The 25737-nt window shown below is 42.7% G+C and overlaps 1 protein-coding gene across 10 annotated transcripts in view; it reads left to right on the forward strand.

The window, feature by feature from the left end:
- ARHGEF28 (Rho guanine nucleotide exchange factor 28) overlaps positions 1-9516 on the forward strand; it is a 135218-nt gene extending 125702 nt beyond the window's left edge. For all 10 annotated transcript variants that reach the window (XM_028748496.2, XM_028748499.2, XM_028748500.2 and 7 more), the window contains 2 exons: positions 5899-6012; positions 8239-9516. In XM_028748496.2, coding sequence (XP_028604329.2) covers positions 5899-6012; positions 8239-8399 — 275 coding nt within the window. In that variant the 3' untranslated portion in view covers positions 8400-9516. The remainder of the gene's footprint in view (positions 1-5898; positions 6013-8238) is intronic.
- The last annotated feature ends 16221 nt before the right edge of the window (positions 9517-25737 follow it).

A 25737-nucleotide genomic window follows, 5' to 3' on the forward strand; every position in this document is an offset into this window, starting at 1 on the left:
TTTGAGGATTTTCTACTGCAAGTGGAAACATGTCTTGGGCCGACCTTCTGTCTGTAGATGCTGCATGTGAAATAGCTGTGGTTTTATAATCACAAACCACTAATTGCAGGCCACATAATTATTGGAACTATATACTGACCCGATAACAAAGTTACAGTGTTTCATCAGCCTTTGAAATGAATACATTTTCCTAGGAAACATAGTCAAGAGGTGTGGGTATCTCTCCCCCCCCCCTTTCCTGCTTTTAAACCTCAAATGAAGAAGAAGAAAAAGAAAATCTTTACCCATGTCATCCTTCTCCTACCCACCCCTTCTCCTCAGAGGTAGCATTATGTTTCTACAAAGTGGGATTGCGAGGCGTGCCTGATGCCAATGTTTCCAGATGAGATGATGAGGTGTGCACTATTCTGAGCAATATTTCTGGAGCTCAGAATTAACGCAGACAACGGGTGCCACCCACTAAGGCCTGATTTAAATGCCTTGATCAAATCCCCTTGATCACAGAGATTGGAACAGCTTGGAAACGGAGTAGTGATTTTCCGTGTTCTGTCCTGAGGTTATGCAATGATGTCCCGAAAGAACAATATCAAGAAACCCTCCCCTTTGAACTTTAAAAAAAAGAGATCATTTTGGGTTGTTGTTTTTTTAAGGAAAGCTTTTGCTGCTAGTTGTGCTAATTCTCATTGATTTTAACAACTGGGTCTTTCTCTTGCTTCTTGAGACGAGAGTGGTATTTTATTGGGAGTTTTGTGAATTGTATGGTCTTAAGTTTGTATTAAGCTTATGGAGAGGCAGGAGGGGGGGAGTTGATGAAAACTATTTTAACATTTTGAAGAAAATTACACAAATGTTTCTCTTTATTTCACGTTTGGGGCATAATGGAAATTTTTAAAAGGGATGTAAAACTAGAATAGTAAGAACATTAAAAAAATTACAGTGGGAATATGGGAGTAACAAGACTAATAATGCATGTTGTACACAATAAGGAGTAATAATAAAATTTAAAAACCGAGACTTCTCTATATAAAATATTTGATAGTGTAAGAGGAATAGAAAACTGCTTTCATTTTAAAAATACTTGGTCCTATAAAGTTGAAACTCATTTGAGTATAGCTAAAGTTTGTCGCTAAAATTTCCCAATTCTTATCATACTATCCCTGAATTGTTTTTTCCCATTACTAACTCTTCCAAACAATTCTAAAAGGATAGTGAGACAAGACTTAATATATTCAGAAGCCACATTCACCATTGGAGAAGGGGCAGAAAACGTTCTTCCTCATGCTTGATAATTGTATTTTGCACAATGCTTCTCACCAATTTATAGGTATAAAATGGAAGTCCAATTATCTTCGGATTTTTTTAAAAAAAACACATTTGGACAAAGCTACCATAAATGGAACATATGAACGATTGTTATGACACTTCGTCCAGGAAAATCGCAGGCGCTATTTACAAATATTGGTGCTGCTACCCTGTGGCTGCTCCCCAAGGCATTTTCATAATGTACAAAACTTCTGGCCTGCGTGGCTGAGGCAGATTGCATTGTTACGAGCCATGCCTGCAACGCGAGTGACAATGGGTTGTAAAAGTTGGCCCAGAGAGAGAGAGAGAGAGAGAGAGAGAGAGAGAGAGAGGTCTGCTGCAGAGCCAGGAAAGCCCTGGACTTGGAGGCTTTCATAGCGCATAAATATAAAGATACGAAATAAGTTGAGCTGCCCACACCTGAGCTGCTGATTTGTTGCTCCCAGTTAGGGCTTGTCGAACTATCTGTTTTCATTGTGGCATTTAACAGCCTGCTGTGCGACCAGCTGCTGCTGCCTGGATCGGACCCAGAGCCTTGTACCACGTCCAAGCTGACTGCAGAAAGCATGGTGACAGCAGGCCTTCCTGCTCCACTTTCAGGCTGACGGTGCCGTCTGGGTGACACATTGTGCTTTCTTTGTGTGAGGTTGTACTTGCTCACTCAAACGGCAGCCAAGGGTTTGATGCTTAGAGCTTGTCTGGTGCTTTTGTTCCTCAGTCTCCTTGAAATACTCTTGACTTTCTGCCTTGGGTGCCTTCCGTGTGATGGAAAAGCTGCAAGCTATGTGGTAAAGCATTTTTTTTTGGGGGGGGGGGATAGTAGAACATGTCACTCAACTGTGGAACAGCTGCTTTGCATGTAGAAGGAACCAGCTTCAGTCCATGGCACTTCCAGCAAAGCGAAAGGAGCAAGTGATGCGAACAGCTTCTATCCAAGCCCCCTAGAGAGTCATTTCCAGACAGACAACACTGGGCTAGACAAATAGGCCCCATCCGCACTATAGATTTAAAGCAGTATTGATTGATTGATTGATTGATTGATTGATTGAATTCATATATCGCCCTATACCCGGAGGTCTCAGGGCGGTCCACATAAAAATATCACAGTATGTAAAATAAAAATAAAAGCAATAACCTAATAATAACCCCCCCCCCAAAAGAGCCACATTTTAATGGGTATGGGATGTTGATTAGGTCAACTAAAGGCCTGGTTAAAAAAGAACGTTCTTGCCTGGCGGCTAAAGGTGTACAATGAAGGCACCAGGTGAACTTCCCCAGGGAGAGCAGGGCTTCCCCGAAAGAATCCCAGGAACTGTATATTGTTGAGTGTGCTGAGAATTAACTACCCTGAGAATTGTAGCTCTGTGTGGGGAATAGGAGTCTCCCTAACAACTCTCAACACCCTTAGCAAACGACAGTTCCCAGGATTCTTTGGAAGGGAAGTCATGACTGTTGAAAGTGGTGTGAAACTGCTTTAATTGTCTAGTGAAGATCGAGCCATAGCCTGGGCTGGTATCTTCCTATGCGCTTTGCACGTATTAAGTTCTAGCAGAAACACGCTACTCTCCACTTCCACAGGAAACGGCCTTATAGCAGCTCAGACCACTAGTCCATCTAGCCCTATACTGTCTACATTGGCTGGCAGCGGCTCCCAGGGTTTGAGACAGGGAACACTCCCAGCCCTTCCTGGAGCGGCTGGGGATTGATCCAGGGACCTTCTGCACGCAGAGTGGGTGAACACTGAGCTATAGCCCTTCTTCTTAAATGGTGTTTGGGTGGTAGAACGCAGAAATATTTTTGCCCGAGGAGCTGATTCTAATCTGGGACTAGCTTCGTTGGTCTTGCCCGACATCAAAGTGACTGGTGACACCTTCATATTTCAGTCCGCGCAGTTAAAAACAACAACCCATAATATGAAAATTCTGAATGCTTCCAGGACCTCCTTCATATCATGTTATTCGGAGAGGTGTTACCATGGCAACCCCTAGGAAAGATACAATACAGGCCTCGCTGGATCTGTTTTCTTCTGATGTGCATTCAACCTGTTTGCAGAAGGTGCGCAGGTTGTGCTTCTTATCAGTTCATCAGGTATCGCTGGGAAAGTGCGCTGTTGTCTGGGACACTACCGTATCCCAGGAGGTTGCTGAATGTTTACTTCAAAGCATGCAAAACAAAGGGTATGAGGTCTTTTTTTTTTGCATTTAGATGCTGCAGGACATAATGGAGTCTAGGTTTTTCACTGGAATTCCCAAGAGAAGCATGAACGCTCAATGGAAAAGCACCTGCGCAGACTTTGTTCAGGCGCTAACCCTTCTGAGGCCCCTGGTATTGAGAACACAAGATAAGGCGCACTGTAGCCTAGTGCCTTTCCCAGGTGCTGAGGTTTTCCCAAGAGGACTTTGCAGTCTGGACCAGGGGTCTAATTTTCTAGGACTAGCAGGAGGAAAGCGCTAGCAAATGCAGACGGCATCCTCCTGGGGAAAATATATTACATCTGGAAAGATACACAGGCAGATTTTCAATAGGCCTTTGAAGCAGGTTTTAAGTGCCATTAAATGCAATACAGTATTCACACAAAAAACCTAGTGTGCATAGGATTTCTGCTTTGCAATTTTATGAATCTGAGTATCCAGCTATCGTGCAATAGGACACTGCTGCGTGCTGTGACAATCCCTTGGTGTGGTCCATCAAGTTTAGCATTATCTACTCTGACTAGCAGGGACGTGGGTGGCACTGTAGGTTAAACCACAGAGCCTAGGACTTGCTGATCAGAAGGTCGGCGGTTCGAATCCCCGGAACAGGGTGAGCTCCCGTTGCTCGGTCCCTGCTCCTGCCAACCTAGCAGTTTGAAAGCACGTCAAAGTGCAAGTATATAAATAGGTACCGCTCCGGCAGGAAGGTAAACGGTGTTTCCGTGCGCTGCTCTGGTTTGCCAGAAGCGGCTTAGTCCTGCTGGCCACATGACCTGGAAGCTGTACGCCGGCTCCCTCGGCCAATAAAGCGAGATGAGCGCCGCAACCCCAGAATCATCCGCGACTGGACCTAACGGTCAGGGGTCCCTTTACCTTTACCTTACTCTGACTGGCAGCAGTTATCCAAATTCTGGAACATATGTCCTGCTTACAATAGGGTTTCTTCCGCACTGGAGCCTTTTCAGCACCACTGAGGCATTGCTTTCCCATAATTATTTGGAAGTGGGATCAGTTACTTTACTGACCTCAGGTGTGGTAGGTTGAGGATGCTGTCCTATCACTAGCGTTCAAATACAACTCATAGAACAATCATAGACTTGACAGTTGGAAGGGACTCCGGTCATCTAGTCCAACCCCCTGCACTGCAGGAATATTTTGCCCAACGTGGGGCTGGAACCCACGGCCCTGAGATTAAAAGTCTCATGCTCTGCCGACTGATCTATCCCAGCAATTCATCTCATTAGAAACTGCAGCCACCACTTCTCCACCAACAATTGGGTGGCTAGAATGCCCACAGGGGCACTGCCTCTTGGTGTTCTGCTGTCTAAGGCAGCTGCCTCAGCTTGCCTTATGGGAGGGCCAGCTCTGCTCTGGTCAAGTTCTATATGTGGGAAGGTGGAGGGAGGCAGCACCAATTTGTCCTTTGCAGCAAAATAACTTGGGCCAGCATGTAAACATTTGGGACTACTGATCCACCATTCAGTTGAGCCTTGTGCGAAAAAAGTTCACCCTTAATCTCTTACTTGCCCCATATATTGATTCATGCAGTTCTGAATTTATTGTTATTCACATTTTATAGTGTATTTTATGCTGTTTTTTGTTGCATCAATTAAGTGTTTTAAATTTGTTGTTAGCCGCCCTGAGCCCGGTTTTCTGAACTGGGAAGGGCGGGGTATAAATTAATATATATATATATATATATATTATTACTCTAATGAGTGGGGTTGCAAGAGAGACCTGGCTTCCTTATTTTTTCTTCTGGATCCCTGCATTAATATTTTGAGAACCCTAGAGGTACACATGACATAGCTAAGATTGGAAAGACAGGAGAGGAGCTTGTGGATTCCACTAAACCCACAGTTCCTCCATAGGCTGGGTACCAGATTCACTATTGCTCACCCATTTATTGTTGCTTTTTTAGATTAATTTTGGGACACCTTTCTTAAAAAGTAGGTAACATCTTTTTAAATCACAGTCTTCCAAAATGATGATAGTGTTAAGTTCTGCAATAACTATATATTTTTTTCAGTTATATTACAGGCCAGACTTCATGGATATAACACCCTGGTTCTTTTGCCATATGAACCTGAAAGACTTAGGATGGTACTGTAGTTATTCCAAGGACAGTATCCATAGGTTTGCTCTCAATGATTTGGGGAGAACAAACAGCTTTTCTTCCTGAGATATTTGAACTTTAAGCTGTAAGAGTGTTTATTAATTGATTAAGTGCAATTAACATCCACACATCTTTCTCTCAATCCTTTGGATTAAGAAATGGCTGTGAATGCAGTAAAACAATTCTATAATGACACCATTGTTGGATTTTCTCTTACTTTTCTGCCCTTTTGAAATGATGGTCAAGGAAAATGTTGGTCAATTAAAACAGCATTGCTTTGTTTCACAGGCAGTTGCACAGAAGCCGTGAACAGCAGGATGAACTCAGCCAGTGAAGATTTTGTTAGGAATCCAGGAATGAACTCGGATCTATCCCTAAAAAGCCAAATACCCAAATATCAAGGTGAGGTGTGAAACTCCAGGCAACTTGCACCTGAACCTCATTTGAGGAATGCACTCACACAATTCACAATTGCTGTTGCAAGAAGCCAGAACATACCTCTTAAGTTCTGTTGTGACTGGTAGACACTTGGGCATTGTAGGCAGTGGCTTCTGGTCCTTTTCTCTAAGGACGCATGGCAAGGAATTTTTTGTCTTATGCTTCTGTCAGTCCAGCCCAGCCCAAAGAGTCCCATTTGTCCATATTACTTGCATTTATTTCCCCTTTGCAAATAGCATGGCAAACCACCCACACTAAGGTTAGATCACTGGGTCCTAGCTCATTTTGGGGGATGAGAAATCATTAGGTAATATTCAAAGAGGGAACTTTCCTACAGAGCCTTGCTAGGTAAACAGCTTATCTTCCAGTAAAATTGTTTCTAGGCTGCGCTGCTACAGATTGCACAACGGGGATCCAGCGTTTGAACTCCTCTTCATATAAAATAGTCCCTGTGTATAGAAAAGTAACATGCCAGGAAGAAGGGTTCTAGCTTAGCCTTCAACCTGATACTCTGCTTTTCTATGTGCAGGGTTTTTCCTTTACAAACAGAAGCAATTCCTCTGTCTGAACTCCAGAGTGGTATAGTCTGGGTACAACAGCAAAGTTTTAGGAGGGATGTTTTTGGAACTTTTCAGAAACCCAACAAAGCTGAGCAACGTAGCCAAATGATTCCTAAATTGTTCAATCTGATTTTATTATTCATTTATATTGTGCCTTTTAAAAAGCATGTGTTTTTTGACCTTTTCTGATTATTTTCTTCACTCATTCTAGCATTACGACAGGGTTTCTTAAATCCAGGCCAAGAACAGCCCTGAGTAACACTATACCTGTTACTTGATCTGGCTGTCCTGGCAATTGAAATGGTTTAGTGACATGATCTATTGCAGTTTCTTTGGCTTGTTTTAATATATGGTGCGGCTTTATTTTGTATTTAGGCTCTCACATTGTGCTGTACTACACTTTGTGCCTGAATTCTTCTTGATTTCAGTGAGAAATAGTCAGTTCACTGGCCAACCAAAAAGATTTTAACTCTTAGGAAAGATTAACTTATGTGCTTTGCTCTCATATTTAAATAAAAAGGCTTAACCATGGCTAGAATTTAGTCCTAATTTTGAAAAAAAAAAAAATGGTATATACATTTTAAAACCTACTCTCAGGTTGCACTTATGTGATGGGTATGTGTGACTTTTTGTACACTAGTAACCAAAAAAGAGAGAGAACCATTGTATGGGGGGAAATGTTTCTCACTTCCTTAATCATAAAAATGCCTCCAACTAATGCAATCATTAGTTAATTATATAGGTGATACAGAAAGACTGTCACCACATTATGGTGACATTGAGGACCAGATTATAGCATGTGCATTGCTATACCCTGCAACCCTCTAATTGTCAGTTATCATCGGTCTCAGCCACCATGACCAAGGATGATGGGAGTTTAAGTTCAGCAACCTGCCCTGGACTGTGAGTAGAGAGAGAATCCTGACAAAGGATTTCCCAGGGAAAGTGTTCACCCCTGTCATATTTTCTTCCCACCCTTTTTGGCACACCGCCTTTCCCAACTCCTTCCTTCAAAAGCGTTGCACCCAGCAGAGTGTCAGAAACACTCCAGGACTTCTGCCTTTATGCCCTCCATAGTTCTGCCTGGGAAGTGTTGCCATAGCAGTGGTTCTCCACTGAAGTGGCCCAAGGACGACAAGCTTAGTAAGAGCAAGTTTGGGCAGCATTCGGCGTTTGCAGTTCTGTGTTTGGAAGGGGACCAATATCTGAGTCCCTTGGCGACTTCTTGCTGAAGGCTCCCATTGAAGAGTGTTGGGAGTCTGCCACATGACCCAGTTGTGGCGCACCACCTATTTTCTCGCTCCCCTGGCACCTGCTGTATTATCTTTCAGGTGCCAGATTAAGCTGCTTTTATTCTCTCAAGCATGTTAATGGAGTGTATTGTAAGGACTGGAAAGAGCATGTAATTTTGAACTGTGGAAGTGAAGCTTTTGCGCTGCCATTCCAATGGAAATTTAATGGTGATTTTGTTGTTGCAATCTGCCTTGAGGTAAATATTAGGAGAAGGCAGTATACAAATGCCTTAAATGACTAGGTAAGCAATGCCTTAAATGACTAGGTAGGTCCTTTGCTAGGGGCATGTGGCATGTGGAGCTACAGCTTTTAACTTGTCTGTGTTTTTGTGTTCTAGACATGAACGCATTGCAGAGCCAGTGCCCAAGACCACACAGTTCAAGTCTTGTCACTATCCAGCCTCAACACCCATCAGATGTTCTGCTGCACAGTCTACCTGGTGATATGGGACAAGATTCAGAAAATGGAGACACGGAAGAAAATATTGTTTATCTCTAAAACCTTTCCTTGTTTACTACCAGTAGCACTTTAGGATGGCTTTTCTCATTGTTCATAGTTGGTCTTTGTCCAAATTACTTTGAAGACATCTTATTTATTGTAAAAAAAAAAGTTTTCCAGATTCATAGGATGCATATTAAGTTATTTTTTAAAAACTGTGTCTAATATTTATCTTGTGACACACATATTACATCAGAAATGCTCTATAAGCAACATCAAACATTGTTGGACTAAAAGCTGCAATGACTTGTGTATGATGTGAACACCACAATTAGACCTTGGGTGGAAACATTTCTGTTCCCGGGTTAAGACTGCACAGTCTTTCTGAAAGTAGTGCTGTGTGCAATAGGAACATTTGAAATTTCATAATGCAACTCAGTGGCTTTAAAAACAGTAGATGCATCATAGTAGACCATTCTTACCCACATGGGTGTCTGTCATGGGTTCACCACCACATCAGCCTTTGTCTCTGGATGGGGGAAGCATGCCTGAAATATTTCTCAAGTGACTTTCTGGATCTCCTCGGTCTCACTATGGCCTCCTCAAATGATGCATTGCCACTATTGAAGATCTTTTGCCAAATTAACACTTTCTTTTCACAGTGAACAATTTAGTGGCCCAGCGTTGTCTCAAGATTTTATTGTAAAAGTGAGGAGCTTCAGGAAACAGATCCACATCTGCAAGCTAGATTCTTGGTGGTTTCAGATTACTCCTTGGCAGATGTCTATATCAGAGACCTAAGTCTCACCTAGCATGTATATAACTTTCTTTTCAAAGCCTTCGAGGTCAGTTTTGTGATGTATTGCTTTATAACTTGTTCTTGGCTACATCAAGTGCCCCCTTTTTTATCAAAGCACTGAAATTCATCACATAGACATTTCTATCCCTGTGGAACGGAGAGGAGGATAGTGAGAAAAATGTAAAGTCCCCGTCCCCCCGCCTAACCCAAATCCACTGCTTTTACACACACATGGACTACAAATCAGTGTGCTTCTTTCAGGACAGAGCTTTGATAACATTATAGAGTAATGAATGAAGGTGGTTTTTTTTTCTCCTGTGCATTTTTCATACATAATTGTATACTTTTTTGAACTTAATAAATATTCTATATCTCCAAGATAGCTCTTCATAATTCCTAGCGTTCAGAAAATGTGTTACTTTGGCCCATTGCTGTTTTGACTATTACAATCACTACAATGGTCTGACCAATGTTTTGAAGCATATGATAGTTCTTGTTCAGCAGAGGGGAAGGACCTTGCTCAGTGCTGATGCTCTCACACTCTTCCTGCATGTGAGTTTCCGGGGGCCAGAGCAAACCAGTGCTAGTGATTGGAGGGAGTTATATGCTGGCTGCTGTTGGTTTTAGTGTCCCCTTAGGTCAACCGTGACAGTCAAGAGTGTGTAGAAGTCAAGTACCTACTACCACTTAGTGGTTGCTACTAGTAAACTCTCTTTGGCCATATCTGTTGTAGTGCAAATAGCCACAATGGCTGTTATAATAAATTTGGGGTGACTGCCATGGCACAAGACAACCAAGCAACATCAGTTTCCATGCACTGAAAGGCAACAGTGACTGGTTACTGATGGTATCAGTACAGTATTTCTTTACTACATAATTTCTGATTAAAGATGTAAGGCCTGTCCTGCAACCTCTCCTCCTACACTGTACTGTGACTGACAGATTTTGAAGTCAGTGGCTGGTTTTGGATATAATGCTAAAGCATGGTTTAGCACTGTGTGCATGAACTTCAATTAGTTTCTTCTTCTTCCCTTTATTATTATTAATAATAATAAAATAATGATAATAATAATAATAAATTAAATTTGTATACTGCTCTATACCCACAGGTCTCAGGGCAGTTCACAGGATAAAATCGCAATATAAAAACACAATACATAATCAATATAAAAACAAGAGCCACACAATACCCCCCCCCAACACATTTTAAAAGGGCATTGAATGTCAGTCAACCAAAGGCCTCCTGTCCTCTTCATGTTGCTTCCCTCCTTTCTCCTCCTTTGGTTGGTGTGAGTATTTACCCTGGGTTTAGTTTCAATTTTAAACAACCTTGGTTGAGCATTATGTTCAAACCAGAGATCCTGGTTTCAAGTCAAGCTATGGGTTATGAAACTAGCTTCTTAAACTAACCAGAGTTTATGTCAAACCAGGATCTCTGGTTTGAACATAGTGCTCAACCATCGCTATGTAAAAGCAAAAGAAAACCAAATAGAGAAGGGACAGGGACAGTGCATGAAGCTGAAGCTTCATTTGAAGAAGAAGAAGAAGAAGAAGAAGAAGAAGAAGAAGAAGAAGAAGAAGAAGAAGAAGAAGAAGAGGAAGAGTAGTAGTAGTAGTTTGGATTTGATATCCCACTTTATCACTACCCAAAGGAGTCTTAAAGTGGCTAACATTCTCCTTTCCCTTCCTCCCGCACAACACTCTGTGAGGTGAGTGGGGCTGAGAGACTTCAGAGAAGTGTGACTGGCCCAAGGTCACCCAGCAGCTGTATGTGGAGGAGCGGAGACGCGAACCCGGTTCACCAGATTATGAGTCTATTGCTCTTAACCACTACACCACACTGGCTCTCTGTCCACATAACATGGATTAGTGTAATGTTTGAACTAAGCCAACGTTGCTATCTTTTGGATCATGCGGTTATAGTAAACTCTTATTTAACTGTACTTTCAGGGATCTTCAGACTTTGTACATAAAACATTATCTACGTCATTCACCCATATTCCTGGTAAAAATAAATCTTGTCAGAATAAAGGAGGTTCTGTATTTGGGATACATTGGCCGGGGGTGGGGGGGAAGGGAAGGAAAGATTTAAAATGTAAACCAATAAGCTAGGCAGTCCTTAAACCAACATGCATCCTGTAACTCTATCCATCATTTAGACATTTTTAATGTTTAGTTGAATTAAACATGAGCTTTTGGAAAACATTAAGGATTCAGTAACTCAGGATAAGAGTTGCACTTCTTGCACTTCCCCTCTCCCTGAACTGCTGCTGCATTAGAAAATACCCCCATCATATGGTCCATATATACTCATGCAATCCCTCTCTGCATAGCTTGACATGTGCACTTGCACAGGGTTAAGGGCATAGGGAAAGACTGTCAAAGCAAAAATGGCTTGCAACTGCGTCTAGAAAGTGAAGATTGTGGGTGTCTCTTAAGAGGGCTGCTATTCCACAGAACAGGGGCAGCCACACTAAAAGCCCTGTTCTGAGTTATTGTGGAACAGGCTTCGGAGATCTTTGGAACTTGCAGGAGAAACTCTCCTAGTGACCACAGCTATCTACTGGATGTACGAGGGATAAGGCAGTCATGTAAGTAAGCTGGTCCTGAGCTGTACAGGGACTGATATCTTAGGTACCAACACATTGAACTTGGCCTGGTAGCAAATGGGCAGCAAGTATAAATTGTGCAAGCAAGGAGCTACATACTAGTGGTAGTTTCCCCCCACAACCAATGTAGCCACTATGTTCTGTACCAGCTGCAGCCTCTGGGCAAACCCAAGGGGAGCCCCACATAGCATGCATTGCAGTAATCTAAACATGAGCCTACCCTGAATCCCTGCTGCCTGATCCCAGACATGTTTTATTGTGGTACTAACCAGCTTTAAGACCCGGAAAGCTGACCCACATTTTTTCTTTAAATCACTTGCTGCTGCCTGTCATGTTGTGCAAAATCCTTTCCAAGCAAAATTGAGAGAAGCTCTCTCTCGGTATTTCACTCGGATGGAGGAGGAGTGTGTGTGAGTAGCAATTTGACAAAGCAACTAAAGAAAAAGGTATTCATGCAAGCATTTACTGGGGGCAAGGGAAGAAGACAAGAGCAGAGGTCAAACGGTAAATCCACATCAGTGTGGATTTTTAATTTTTGACCAAAAAGAAAATGTGTCTTTTCATGAGACTCAAATAGGTTTCAGGGAATGGCTTCTTGTTAACCTTCATCAAGTTTTCTGGGATTCCAGAGAGAATCAACTGCTGCCTGTATTTTTTTAAATAAAGAATCCAAGTCTGTTCCTTGCTGCAGTTGCTTGACAATATGGTATCCTCCTATTAAAGGAAGCAGCAGTACACAATCAGCTATGGGGTAATATTACAGTAATTACCAGGCTGATACTCGGGTCCCTGAAGGACAAATTAATGACCTTTTCCATCTGGAATGCTCATCCTGTCTCCAGCTGGAGCCCCCAGTGTATTGCCTTAATGTGTTTCAATTAATTTGTCCGTTGTAATTACCCACCTGTAAAAGCACGATGGAATATCCGGAGGCCCTGACTTCGGCTACTTTTACATATCACAAAATTAGCCTCCAGCCCCATTTACTGATAAAGTTATTCAAATATATAGGAACAGGTATTAAAAGTGGACTATATTGCACAGTTCCTCTAAGTTGGTTAGAGCACGGTGCTGATAATGAAAAAGTTGCAGGTTCAGACCCCGTATGGGACAGCTGCATATTCTTGCATTGCATGGAGATGATCCTCAGATCCTGAGCCACCTACACACAAATTATAATCACTAACAATAAAATAAACAAACCCAAAATCCAGGACATTTGCTTTAAAATGTAAATCCCCCCTGCATGGGTGTGTAGGACCCCCAAAAGAGGACATGTCTGGGAATTCCCAGATTTATGGCAACCCTATTTAGACCCAACTCCCATCAGCCCCAGCCAGCATAGCCAATGATGAGGAATAATGGTAGTAGTGGTCTCTTAACATCTAGAGAAAATCATGTTGGCTAGCTGTGGGTTAGGCTACAAGTCTTATCCTGTAGAGACTTAGGTTTGATTCTTGCTTGGCCATAAATGGAGAATTACTGCCCAACAATGTTTGGAGGGACATATACCTGGGGTACCCAGTATTGGGCTAGATGCAGGGCTGCATCCACACATGAGACAATGTGAAGTGATCACCTCAGGTTGCAGGATCCACAGGAGCAGAAAATCCCTTCTTCCTGATCTTCACTCACTCTTTCTTTCTTGGCAGAAGGGGGGGGGCACAATTTTGTGGTTCACCCCAGGTGTCAAAACTGTCTTGGGCAGGCCCTGGATGAATCTCCTGAGGTAAAAGAAAGTTTCCCCAAACCACCCCATCCCCCCAGTCATTTAGAATGACTGGTAATCTTAACTTTTTTAGCATGGCTTTTTTCCTAGCCTGTCTCCCGAATTCACAAAATGCCTTCGCTCAAAATTTATCAGGAGAGCTGTTTTGTGTCCTATATGTCCTTTACAGTTTCTTACTGAAATGCTGGCAAATTTTCATGGTTCATTACAAGCCTTTGAAAATGACAGCATGCAAACACTCTGCTGCATTCCCCCTTCCCCCTTCATTCATATGCAGCCTGCGCACAAAATGATCTCCGACAGATGTAAAAGAAGTAGAGCCCCAAACGTCCTGTTATTCATTTGGAACTTGAAATATTAAAAGTGGCTGAAATTACCAAAAAATAAAATAAAAAAATTCTTGCCATCGCAAAATCTCAATCAAATGTCATTTTATTTCCAGTTTCTGGTTTCCATTATTCAGGTTCCCACGCAATTACAGATACATGCAGAAAAGCAACATTGATGGTCTCAAAGTCCCAGAGACCTTAGCATTTTGAAAAATTCAGATGTAAATCCAAATGTTGTATCGTGGGACCATTTTGGACTAATTCACATAATCTAAAACTCACATGAACAGGCTATCTCGGTAACATCCAATTAAGGTGTTGAATTCATTTTTTCACTTCTTTTTCAAAGACATCAAGCCCAAGTGAGAACATTTGAGTGGGGGGTGTAACTGGCAGCAGACTGTAGGCCTATTCTAATCAAATGCTACAATCTGGCATTGTACCTTCTGGATGTAGACCCAGAAAGATAATTTGTCTCTGTAGTGAAGAGAAGGGATGGCAAGGAAAGATGGGCAAAAGTAGGAGTTCTCATTCCTCTATCTTATTTTACTTGTGAATGGGAGGGAATGCATGAATTATGGGAAATCCTTCTAAAAGATCTTGGGTTGGTCATCAACTTGAATGGCTTTCAAAAGGGATTACCGTATATGCTCGAGTATAAGCCAACTTTTCCAGCACATTTTTTATGCTGAAAAAGCCTCCCTCGGCTTATACTTGAGTGAGGATCCTTTGGGGCTGCTCCTTCCTCCTCCTCTGCCTTTGCTGCTGTCGGCAGTGGAGGTGGGCTGCTTGTTCTTCCTCCGCCACTGCCGCCACCAGTCTCTGCCTCTCGGCAGCACCCTAAATAGGCAGGGGGACGGGAGGGGCTGGGGGGGAGAGAGAAGCCCCCTCTGCCGTGTACGCACATGCACTCCGGCCCACCAGGTGGTTCGTGGTGTGGTGAACCAGCTTATACTTGAGTCAATAAGTCTTCCCAGTTTTTTGTGGTAAAATTAGGTGCCTCAGCTTATACTCGAGTATATACGGTAGATTAATTCTTGTAGGATATGACTCTCAATGGCTACTAGCCACATAGACTCTGTTTTGCCTCCACTGTTGGAGGAAATATGCCTCTAAAAACCAGTTGCTAGGAATCCCAAGTGGGAAAGTTGCTGTACATTTGGGTGCTGCTTGCGGGTTTCCCATTGGCCCCTGCGACATCAGGATGCTGGAATAGATGTGTCTTCTGATCCACCAGGGCTCTTCTGATGTTCTTATGAAACTGACTAATGTCCATATTTGGAATTCTTCCTTGGGTCAGATTGACAAATGACTTCGCTGTTAAGTCTTGGTTTTCTATGCTACAATGCATGGCTTGACTTACTGGAAATTTTCCTCATTCTTATTTCATTACACTTTCCAGAATGACTTTTTTTTTTAAAGATAGGTGAGAAATGGGCAATTGCATAGGTTTGGTTGCTCAAGTGGTGCCCATCCCCGAGTGGTCCCCCCCATGTGTCCTGGGCTCCTGTCCCAAATGCTACAAGAGAGGCTCTTACCTGAGAGTAAGTAAGAAAGCTTCATTCAAGGCTTGCTATGGTCCAGGTACAAACCAGAGAGTTTAAGAACAGCATCTGATGCCAGGCAAAAGCTGTGAAGATGTCTCAAAGGGTCACACCCCTCTCACCAGTTTTTAAAGGTGAGAAATGGCACACTCACTTGCAAGACTCTTCCGAGGAGACTGGTGCATTTGTGGTGCGCTTCTCCAAGAGGCCTTCGTCTGTTGCCAGTGCTGGAGGCACCAACAAGTTCTTGGTGATGGAACAGAGGTCAGTGCCTCTGACTCCTCCCCTTCCAACTGGCCAGCCTCCTCTCCTGTCTGGTCCATGCTCTGCCCCATTGCTATGGAAGCTCTCCATGGATGAGGCAGGAGAGGGAGCCAGCAGGTCTGCCTCCCCTTCTCAAGGCAAAGGGGTAGGGGGGCCATCTTCCCTCTTGGTCTGCTCTGCATTGATGGTCCACTCTGTACCCTCTTCCTTGTCTTCTCATCTGACAGGAACTGCCACACCAGCCTTGAGCCAGTTGGGATCAGGAGGCTCATGACACAATGTGGCCACTGGTGCTCTCCTCACCCATTTCCATTTCTCATCTCAACTCATACAGAAGGCAGGGTTGGCTGGAGGGGACCTGGGAACCACATGCTACGGTTGTTTAGCACTTGGAGAAATAGTAGCACTAGCTTTTCCTGGCACTAGGAACATGGTGCCGGGCACTAGTTCAGAGATAAAAAGTTGCTGCTTGTTTTACAGTGGTAGCACTGGTGGCTACAGGGGAATTGTACAAAAAAGCAGGGTATATACTAGTTGCAGAGCCAACACCACATCCCAAATACCCAAGTGCTCAGGGTGGGCCTTGTTTCCAGGCTAAGCCATAGTAACTGATGTTCCCCATCATGAAGATTTATAGAGGAACACAAGACCATCTGTTAGACATGGCTATGAATGCAGGCAGCTCCTCCCCTGCAGAAGTCACATTGCAGCAGGAGGATTATTATCACCTTTTTATTAAAGCAGCAGAATCAAGGGCATTTTTCAAGGTCAACCCCCCCCCCCCAGCAAACCCTAGTGCCTAAAGTTATTGGAACAATATGTTTTGCTGCTACATTGCACTACTAACTTTCACCTTAAGTTGAGACATATTCAAAGGATTCACTTGGCATTCCCATTTTTAAAGTGCATTAGGTAGATTTTATCTACCATACAAAATAAAGCTTCCTTGTTAATTTCGAAGGGGGAGGGAGAAAAAAGAACGAAAGCAAAGAAAAAAGAAAATGTGGTATAGTATTAACAGCATGTAAGTTGCTTAATCTTCAAAGCTAGCTTTACCTTGAAATTTCCATAATCCATTCAGTAAATATTGTTTTGCATACTTCAAAAGAAAAAAATAATAATTAGATTATCCTACAGCTGAGATTAACAGAATTTGTACATACCTTTGGAGTAGCAATTTTGTCTTAGTACAATAGGAGTATAACATTCTTTTCAAGTTCAGGGACACGGTGTACTTGTTCAGTGAAAATAATTAAATATCGAGCAGAAGAGAGACATTATTTATTCAATGCAAGCAAGTTCCAGATCTGCAAAGACTATGGACTTTCCATTCTGATGTCCCATATCAAGATCATCAGTGTCCTATTGTACTTATTAGAGCACAAGTCTGAAATCTTTAGGCGTGATCTTTAAGCTCACAGAAGGTTTGCATTGATTAGTCTTCATTGTACCGAGTGGATTTGCCCTGACACAATATACCGTACTTCTGTCCTACTAGTTACTTATCGGCAGATTCCCAGGCACACTGATTTGAGATTAATAAGAGAGAGAGAGAGAGTGTCTATCTAGTGCCTGTCCCCTGGACACTGAAAAATTAATATTGTCTTTTTAGAAATCTCAGTCTGCGCAGCATCCTTATGACAACATCATCCATGAGTGCAGGGGTTCTCAAACTGTGGTCCACACATCACCATTGGCTGGCAAGTTTCACCTGTCTAAATATACGATTCAAAGCCACAGAGCATCTAGCACTGTAAATTAACAATTGCTACAACAGGCAGAAAAATCATTAAGTGGTCTGTCAAGACCCGCAACAATTTTCAAGGGGAAGTAAGTTTGTGAACCAGTGGAGTTCTCTGCCCAGGACACCTGTGTTCTTTATGATCTGGATAGGACACACCTACCTGGGCTCTTCATTATTTACCAGAGGCATTTTGGGGGGTGAGGGGGAAGCATCCCTCAAGTTGCTTTTTGGGAAACTCATTTCTTGTATAAATAAGCCTCATGCAGGTGGGATGTTTCTCAGCAAGATACATTGCATCCGTCTGCAAGCGACGTAATGAGGTAGCCAGGACCTATGCAGGGCTATATCAGAACCACATTCTTCTACAGATACTTATGTGTTCACATGTGCACAGATACGATCACTCTTTACTACTTTGCATAGGAAGCCTGTCAGAATGAAGTAGCTGCAGAGCTGGGGAACTTGAGAGAAATTTTGTCAGTCTGCATTTTGAAGCAAACCAACCTGACCAAAGTCTTCTGTCTAATGTATGGATCAGAATGTCCTCTGCAAGTGCATGAATGCATAAATACTAGTGCCCAAGGAGTATGTAGGGGTAGCCAATGCTGTCTTTCTTTGGACAATGTCCCTGTGAGGACAGGTTGTCATAATATCCTGTCACTCTCAGAATCCCATCTTTGAAAACCACCACCAGCAGCAGCAGTGCCAGCAGGTGGGTTTTCTAGCTGCTTAGAGTGATCTCTTCCTTTTTTAAAAAAGAAAATTACGGAACAATTTAAAGGCAGCCCTCAGACTGCCACATAACAATGCAGGCTTTGCTAATTTTAAATATGAATTTCAGTGCATTTTTTTTAAGTGAATGCAAACGGAAACAGATTAGGTACAAAGTATGTACAAAAAAAAACGACAGTGGAAATGGAGCGATCCCTCCCTCCCTAGTTAAGAGGAAGTGTTGTAGCAATTGCACGATCAGCCCTATAGTCTCATTTTGTTAAATTATGCAAAGCAGGTAGATTTGCATAAGCATTAAGTTGTATTGTTTGCATAATAGGATTCCCCTTTCTCTAGGAAAGCTTCTGTGTCTGCGCAGTGCTAGGGACAAGAAGATAATGATGAGATAATGACACTAAATGTTCTCAGTGAAGAAATGAAACTGTCAGATAACAAGACCTTCCCAGATTCTTTTTGCAAAACAAGAGCTCTAAAACCAGTAAAATGTATGCTTTTATTTGACAATTTTCTGGTGGTGCAATATGCAAGCATTACAGTAGCTTCATTTTATGGGATGTGCACATTAGCTATCTTCAGTTTTCTGCTTCTTTAAATCCCTAAATTTAAAAAGTTTATTTCAGCTGAACTCTGTGATCCCCTTTTCGTTCAAAACTGTGAGGCTGATACAAAGTGAGGTATCAGTTTCTGATTCATAAATCACAAGAAACAAAAGGTTATATGAGATACAGTCCTTACAGTTCTATGCATTGCTGAATTGCTATAATTCAGGCACACTTTTGAAAATGATACATTTTTGAAAATGAAGATGATGTTTCATTTGCTCCCAGGAATATTCATTGGACATGAAGAAAAGGTGGCAAATTTTAAATGCAAGGTGCCTTTAAAGAGAGTGTGCCTGCTTTTATGTTCTCAAGCGTGGATGCCGTTCTGCATGACAATAAGGCAATATATGAAATAAGGTCACTTATATAAAGGGATCCTTCTGTTACCATCAACCCTGCCATTATGGAGCTAATACAGAAATATTTCAGTAATGACTGTAATTTGAATAAATATGTAGTGCAAGGCTTTCTATTGAACATTCTGAGTCAGCATAGTCTGTTAAGCATCGTTGCTATGGTGACGGTGTGGAGGTTGAATTAATTAAGGCCCTAACAGATGCTGTGAACTATGTAGTATCATTTGTGCTTTCTACTTGTAATTAGAATATATGTGTTACACACACACACACAGGAGCGTGTGAGGTGGAAACCTGACATCATTCATGCACTTGCAAATACAATGAACAGCAATTGCAAAAAGTCATTTATTTTCTCTCTCTCTCTCTCTCTCTCTCTCTCTCTCTCTCTCTCTCTCTCACACACACACACACACACACACACACACACACTCAAGAGAAATGTGCCCAAAATGCTGAGTTCCAAACAAGGCTTCCATATCACCTGAAAGAAAAATCAAGTTCTTTCTGCATTTCTCTTCACTTGAAATCAAAATTCTGGGGATTCAAATCAAATAAACAAGTGAATTTTGAACATCATAGTGAGCCCTCAATCTTTCTGAGTTGTATTTCCGATTCTTTGTTTTTGTATTTTGGACATAAAGACACACTCGCACAATGTCTATAACCACCAGTCCCACTGGTAAGTGATAGTGGATGATACTGGATGAAGTAGTGATGGATGAAGTGGTACTGAATTTAGGGAGGAGAAGCAAGATTTCTTAGCAAGGTAAAAGACTGGCTGTTAAATATATCCACAAATAAATTGGAAAAAGGCAGCATATTTACTTAAGAGAATTTGGTGTGGCTATTTTTCCATATCTCATCATATTGACAGCAATGCTACTATAGCAATTTCAGTGATACTATCAGCACAGCAGTCCCCCCCCCCCCCGGCCCTTTAAAAGGAAAGTCTTTGGCACTGATGCCCAGTACCTAGGCCCATGCAGCGCTTATAACAATGATCATTCATTGTCCCTATTTGTTCACAATAAGGAAAGGTATTCATGAGAAATAATCATCTGTGGTCTGATTGGGTTCTATCACAGACCAGCTCTAGGCATGGTTAGATATTTGTGGAGTTGAAAAATGCATGTAATACCATTTTGCATGTGTGGTTTATGTGGATATGAGTGCATTGGATTGGAGCAATTAAATACACAGCTAGAATTTGTTTGTTTTAGATTTATATACTGCCCTTCATCAATACACCTCAGAGTGGTTCTCAAGATAAAATCTGGGACAAAATCCCTCCTGCACAAAGAAGCTATCTTAGGCAACTACAGGTGGGCTTTGCATTGTACAACATTGAGGGCCATGGTGTGACAATTCCTCAGATGCCACCACAGAAACTATCAGAAGATGCCATTTAAAAGCTATTCTTGCAAGTAAATCCCTTGGGGTCAGCTCCCATTTGGCATTCAGCAGCCCCATGCTGACTTTGGAAAGTGTTCCCATGAAACACATGAAAACATTTTTGTCAAAAAGGATGTAAATACAGCACTCCACTAAGACAATCTCGTGAACTAGATTGTATTTGGGCAGGAACCAGCCATAAGCAACATCAGCCCCCATCTTGCTAAGAAGTGCCTGAGAAGGTTTTGATCCCAGCTTCTGCTGGAAGGTGCTTCAGATTCATGCTGACTAGAGTCACTAGCTAAGCAGTATGTTAGAAAGAAAAGTAGGAAGAAATAATTGGTGCAACTGGTGAAAAACCACACCAACAATCTCTATTTCTTTCAGGTTCAAGAAGAAAATTTGCCCAGCCAGCAAAAATCTGTTTGGAGAGTTTGGCTCCCACTACAACACCTTAAAGTAGACAGTGATAGGAATAGGAGTATCACCCCAAGTTTCACTGCCTCAGGAGCTGCTTCATGGTGCTGCCTCCCACTTTTGTTTCAGTCATGAACAAGTCTTTTGAAGCCCCTTATCTACAAGCGACAACCATTCTAAACTGGCCATGCCATATTGTCAACATATCTCCCATAATTTCCCTTCTCTTTCCCTTCATAGAGGGCCCTTGTGATGTGAACAAGAGGAAGATCTCAATGCCAAAGTCAGAATGACAGTGTGCATGCGTGTTTTTCCCAGGAGCAAAGCCCCCTGTGTTTAGCACAGGATAAAGACCTGAGTGATCCAAACATAGCAGCACTGACATAGACAAGATTATAAGGTCAGCAGAAAGATTTCTACAGTTGAGCTTCACAGAAAGTCTGTTATTCATTAAGCGGACAATTAGATTTATTGGTTTTCCAGGGCTCCCCCCTCCTTTGGGTGATGTGTGCCTGATATGAAAGTGGGCTCTTTTTTGGCAGATTTAAAAAACAGGAAAATTCTGTTGAAGTCTATCACATATCCCAATCCAAAGCTCTGTAGCCAAGAACTGGTGGCTGGGTGTAATCTCAGCACTTCTGTCTATAATCTTTGAGAATTCTTGGAGAAGAAGTAAGGTCCCTATGGACTGTAGGTGGACAAATGTTGTCCCCATCTCCCAAAAAATGACCAAGTGTCTGGAAACCAGTCTTATGAGGAACGGTTGAGGGCAGAGGCGTAGCTGGGGGGCAGTGGGGCTCACTGGATGCTACACCATGGGGGCGGCACTTACCATGGGGCCTGCAATGTGCCTGAGCCATGTATCTCTCCTGAGAGTGATGTGGTGGCTCGGGCGCCTGCAGGCTCTGCCCTGCCCATCTGCCCGCCTCCTCCCCCTCAGCCACTGAGGCACCAGAGTGGTTAGCTACGCCACTGGTTGAGGGAGTTGGGTATGTTTAGCCTGGGAAAGAAGAGACAGAGAGAAGATGTGATAGCCATCTTCAAATATCTAAAGGGCTGTCACATGGAAGATGAGCAAGCTTGCTTTCTCCTGCTCTGGAGGGTAGGACTTGAACCAATGGATTCACATTACAAGAAAGGAGATTTTTTCTGTCAGTAAGAGCTGTTCGACAGTGGAACAGACTCCCTCAGGAGGTTGTAGGAAGTTTTTAAGCAGAGGTTGGATGGCCACCTGTCCTGGATGCTTCAGTTGAGATTCCTACCATGCAGGGAGTTGGACTCAGTGACCCTCAGGGTTCCTTCCAATTCTACAGTCCTATGATTCTATGGTTCTGCAATTCCTCCCAGAGATTCCTGGTACATTAAACTTCAACTTCAATTCAATTCAATTCAATTCCTGAGTGTTGAAGCACCAGCTTCCTCTATGTACACACACCAGAGTTCCTAGATTCATACTGTATTTTAGAGAGATGTAGGTATGGACAAATTGACCTATTTCCTCTCCATATTAGTTTCACATACACTCAATCCCATCCCATTCCCATTTTGCTGCTGATTCTTCTTATGTATAAAATGTATTTAAACCTTTTGTATGCATATTATATTATCACTATATTATTCTGTACATGGGACGCAGGTGGCGCTGTGGGTAAAAGCCTCAGCGCCTAGGGCTTGCCGATCGAAAGGTCGGCGGTTCGAATCCCTGCGGCGGGTTGCGCTCCCGTCGTTCGGTCCCAGCGCCTGCCAACCTAGCAGTTCGAAAGCATCCCCGGGTGCAAGTAGATAAATAGGGACCGCTTACCAGCGGGAAGGTAAACAGCGTTTCCGTGTGTGGCTCTGGCTCACCAGAGCAGCTTTGTCACGCTGGCCACGTGACCCGGAAGTGTCTCCGGACAGCGCTGGCCCACGGCCTCTTGAGTGAGATGGGCGCACAACCCCAGAGTCTGGCAAGACTGGCCTGTACGGGCAGGGGTACCTTTACCTTTACCTTTATTCTGTACATGTTCTTTGTTGAAAATGCACAATTTGGAATGCTTTTCAGTGTTTTCCCCTAAAATGCACATTTTTGCATGCATTTTCCCATGTTTTTGTGAGCAACGGAAAATTGAGAGGATTGTGCATTCCGATATACGACCTTTGTTCAAATTCACATACAAGTCTGTCACAGCAAATTAGGTGACTTTGAATCAAACAACATTTTCCTCCATTCCTAAACTGGGATATATAAAACAAAAATGATAAAATGTTTAAGTCATCATCAAATACAGGTTTAGGTCCACTGATTTCAGGGAGTTTAAACATGTCCCGTTTTGTGCTGGACTGTGGCCTTAACCATTTTAGTAATATCTGTTTAGGGGACTCCAACCAGCTTTGGCCAAAGAGGATTAATCATCTCAATGACGACTTGGAGGATTAGGTAGAAACAAATGGGAAAAAATTAGCCATTCTTGGGAGTTCACACAGTGGGGTAGCGCATAATGGGGGCAAAGTAAGAATCCTACCCAAGCTCATAAACTGTAAAATATTGTAGTGTCTTTTAGTCTCATCTTGTTTCCATAGAATGACCCAATCCCAGCCCCCCTTCAGTGAAATTGAATCCCAAGCATTTGCCGCCCACCTAATAATCGTGGTGTTGAAAAAAAAGTTATGAAATGGAATTATCTGCAGCTTAGAAATCTGTCTCCATGCTCTGCGTGGCTTTGTGGTGAAAGGCAATCTGCTTTCGTTCAGCTGGTGAGAAATGGCCGTTGAACAATGCAATGAAAGCAGAAGCTTGCCTCCTGCTCATGTGCCTGTTTGCCTTACATCTCCCCATGTTACGAATTCTGCTTGCATTTTCTACCCCTTCCTTAATATTCAAGGATTATCTTGGCTCCTCTCATGGGACAGCTTCCTTGGGGTTATGGAATAATTAGAAGAGATTATGGTCTGCTTTTTGAGCGAGGCAAGATTGATTTCTATTTTTCTTCTAGTTAATGAGAAGTTTGCTTGTTCTCATTTGATTTGAATAACTATTCTCCTCCAAGGCTCCTCACTGAAGCAAGATAAAAAAGTACAATCTGCCACAAAAAGAGGAATTGCAAGCAAGGGCGATAATACAAGACAGGAACAGGGTGGGGGACTCCAAATGCTTTTGTTAAAGCCTAGCCATAAATGTTTTTGTGGGTTTTTTGGCAGCTTTTTGAGTTATTGACTGGGCTGGGGACTGAAGACTGGTTCACACACGCTTGCTCCTCACTGGACAGCTGTGTGGCATCGCCGGAAACTGCAAGTGTCAATGGCTCATCACAGATTAAGCTCCATAGAATTTGCGCAGCATCTTATACAAAATGCTTTTCAACATAGTCCAATAATTCCCCTGTAAGCAGTGAAGTGATGGCCATATATTTGTGAAGCGGCCTTCACAAATCAAGGGTGGGACACCTGCAGAGCTGTGTTTGCATCAAAATCGTTACGCTCGAACCCACTCAATCGCATCCCATTCTGCATTCATTTCACAAAGTACATACTATAAGCAGAGCACAATGCACCAATTGTTGATCCTGCACAACTTGTGTTTGTTTTGATGGGGTCTGTAACAGGAGAAATGTGCAGTGAAAGGCACTTGTTTTCAGTATGTAGAAGTTCTTTTCCCCTCCAATTGTTACCTCAGTTGCAGAGGCATTAACCTCAAAGGTCTTATTTTAAATTTGGGAAGAGAAGAATGAACCTGAGTTTACTTAGCATTCATGCCCTGCCTCTCTTTACAATCCACTTTCCTGAAAAATACCCTTCTATGACCTGCACAGAAGAGTTGGAAGATCTCAAATAACTCATACAAGACTTACCCACTTCCATATGGGGCATCACCCCATAACTCCCAGGTCAGCTGCCAGTTTATCTTGGAGAAAACAGCCTCCAGGCCACAAATATGGGAATCCGTTAGACCCTGGAAGAGAATGAAACACATCTCATTGACACCATGGCTCTTTGGCAGAAGCAGTCCACCCTGACTGATGCACCATCTCTGGCCATCCAAATAAGGTCAGTAGATATTATTTGTAGTGAGGCACCCTTGATCTCTGGTTCTCCATTTTGCCTTGTGGACAAGTCACTTTGTCCCCTCAAACCACAACCAACAAGATAGGTTCTGTTTGACAGTGACACAGAGAGTTGTAGTGATAATTAAAACTGAGGCAGTTTCCTCACTCCTGAAGAAACCACCATGAGGTGACACTTACTGTAAGTGGGTGGCGGCAGCAGAGAAAGGGGAAATGGGACCCCCCCCCCCGGACTACTAGGCTACATGACATTGTGGCCCTGGAGAAGGGGCCACTCTATTGTTGTACCATTCACCATTTGCTCCCTTCAAATACCCAGTGGAAGTTCTTCAAATGAATTTAAATGCAGGGGTTCTCACCCTGTCAGCTAGTACAAAATGCTTTCAGTTTGTGAACTGGAAGGATTCTACTCATTTTTCTGAACAAATATTTTTCGTTTAACTACATTACAGCGAATCACCACTGAAGAGGGCTTGCCAGATATTGCACAAAAGATTGTATCGTCAGTTGTCCCTTAAAGCAGTGCCCCCCCAACCTTCCCCCATCAATGACCACTTGAAAATAGCTGAGAGTCTTGGCAGACCACTTAATAATTTTCCTGCCTCTTGTAGCAATTGTAATCTGCATTCTCACTGCTTCTTTTATTTGCTATGTATTACAATCTGAAATTCGCAGAACTGAAATTGCAGTACAATGCAGTACAACGAAAGTAGTAAAAGAAGCAATAAAATGCAATTAAAAGTTAGTGTAAATATTGAAAGCAATAGATGTGCCATCTCCCACCTTCAACCACAAATCCACAGACATGCAACGTGCCACCTGAATAAAGCTCATGGAC

This window comes from Podarcis muralis, chromosome 11 (genome assembly GCF_964188315.1).
Source record: "Podarcis muralis chromosome 11, rPodMur119.hap1.1, whole genome shotgun sequence".
Taxonomy (NCBI): domain Eukaryota; kingdom Metazoa; phylum Chordata; class Lepidosauria; order Squamata; family Lacertidae; genus Podarcis; species Podarcis muralis.